This window comes from Pygoscelis adeliae, unplaced genomic scaffold (genome assembly GCF_000699105.1).
Source record: "Pygoscelis adeliae isolate BGI_AS28 unplaced genomic scaffold, ASM69910v1 Scaffold304, whole genome shotgun sequence".
Lineage (NCBI taxonomy): Eukaryota > Metazoa > Chordata > Aves > Sphenisciformes > Spheniscidae > Pygoscelis > Pygoscelis adeliae.
The window spans coordinates 147,762-149,805 of record NW_008824558.1 but is presented as its reverse complement, the minus strand read 5'-3'; the positions used below and the strand labels follow the sequence as shown (position 1 = coordinate 149,805).

Here is a 2,044-nt window from a genome sequence, read left to right as displayed (position 1 = left end):
AAAAGTTCACTACAAAGAAAAGTTATTTTTTACAAAAAGTAAATAAAAAACTTTTATCACTATCACTTAGACATAACTGCTAGTTGCTTGAAGAGTGCAAGAAAGCTAGCTTAGCGTAAACACTGCTTTTTGTCCAGTCATCCTTGTCAACTGAGCATAAAACAGCAGATAAAATAAGTTTTAGAGAACTGAAGTACTGACATAAAAAAAATTCAGAGAGCTCTAAATATTAAAAAAAAAAAAAATGAAGCTAGTTACATTCAAGAGAGGACTTGAATTATATTGAAACTGTGAAAGTTCTTAAATTTGCTAAAGAAGACTTGAATTATATTGAAACTGGGAAAGTTCTTAAATTTTCTAAAGCCGCTCCCCCCCCCCCCCCCGCCCCCAGCCCTAGTGCATGAAGATGAGTCCTGCTGCCTCTAACGTGAACCATAATCAGTGCTCCAGAGCATGGATGATGGGCTTGTTTTCCTGCTTGAGGACTGAGGACTGAAGGAAAGCGCAGGTGATACAGAGAAACCTAAAACACAGGGGAAAAGGAGAAAAACACCCAATCATGCTCAGGAATGGTGGAAGAAGTAAGAAACAAATAACTGCTGTTGATCATCTGCTGGAACACCTGGCAAGCCAGTCTAATGATCCATTCAAAGTGAAATAACCCCTTCAGCTTATTGCCTGTTGAAAAGACCTAAGTATCAAAATTTTGCAGGTCTTCCTATTAAGGACTTTAATTAAAGAACTGATTAAGTCTTCTGAGGGGAGCACAACACGTTTCACCTCAGCAAATAACTTCCAGTTTGAATTTGCCTTATTTTACCTGAAGTGTCAGGCATGTTTTTACAAACAGGACTGCAGCTCACCATAACCTAAATACCTCTATAATAATGTGAATTTTGTTTTAATAACCACTGTTGATTACAGACCTTCCAAGTGAATGGGTATTTTTGGCATATTTCTGAAAGAGTTTGATTCTGCAAATAGGTAAAATGGGGAACAAATATGATGTCAAAAAATACAGCTAAAACATGACTGCAAGGTCAAAAGCAGTGAAGGAACAAACTGTTCCCTGCGCAACACAACTATGTCTTCTATAGACTTGTGTCCTTTGTCCCCTTAACAGTTGCCCTTCCCTGTCTCTTAGAATAGCCCCAGCTCTCAGCACGCGGACAGCTCAAGAGATGCAGCACATGCTGCAGCTAATCTGTTGTCGCAGGAACTGACTAACCAGCCAGCTGCTGCCAAGCACATTGTATCAGCAGCTGAGCTCTGCTTTACTTTCCCTCAGCAGGAGCAAAATTGTGGATCTCTCCCCTCTACCCGTCTGGTGATTTGCATGAGTTCTTACACTTTTAACTCATTCCCTATTTCCAATGTGGCTGAAGCTGGCCAAGAGTTTCAAAAGAATTAGCAATGGGTAAAGGGGAGGTTGGGGGGTGGAGCAGGAGGATGGGCAACAAATTTCCTAGGAACTGGCACAGTGCTTGTGATAATACAGTATACAGGCTTTCCTCACAGTCATACCTCCCTACATTCAGTTCAAATGCAAGAAAACCTGCTTTGTAATTATCTCGGTTAGCGATAGCCTTGGCTGCAGTGATCACAATATTGTGGAGCTTGAGATCCTGCTGAGCATGCTGAAGGTTAGTACTAAGACAAAGGTTTTAGATTTTGGAAAAGCAAACTTCAGCTTGCTCAGAGCACAGCTGGGAGGGATTCCGTGGGAAGCTTCCGTGGAGGATAAAGGAGCTAGCGAGTGCTGGGAGTTTTTCAAGAACACTCTCCTGGAAGCACAAAAACACTTCATCCCCCTTAAAGGTGAGGGAAGTAGGTAGAGCAAGAGACCCCCCTGGCTTAACTGCGAGCTTCTGAGTCTGCTCAAAACCAAGAGAAGCATATCAGAGATGGAAAAGCGGACAAATACCCATTGAGAACTGGGTATTATACGCCCTGCGCATTGCCAGGGCATGCAGAGATGCAGTTAGGAAAGCAAAAGCTCAGCTCGAATTGAAATTGGCCAGAGATGTCAAAAACTACAAGAAAG

At 42.1% G+C, this 2,044-nt stretch overlaps 1 protein-coding gene across 1 annotated transcript in view; it reads right to left on the bottom strand.

Annotated features, from left to right (window-relative positions):
• Positions 1 to 384: 384 nt before the first annotated feature.
• NUP210 (nucleoporin 210kDa) overlaps positions 385 to 2,044 on the bottom strand; it is a 66,973-nt gene continuing 65,313 nt past the window's right edge. Inside the window, exon 40 of the mRNA XM_009322004.1 lies at positions 385 to 523. Within this exon, the coding sequence (XP_009320279.1) occupies positions 423 to 523 (101 nt within the window). The 3' untranslated portion in view covers positions 385 to 422. The remainder of the gene's footprint in view (positions 524 to 2,044) is intronic.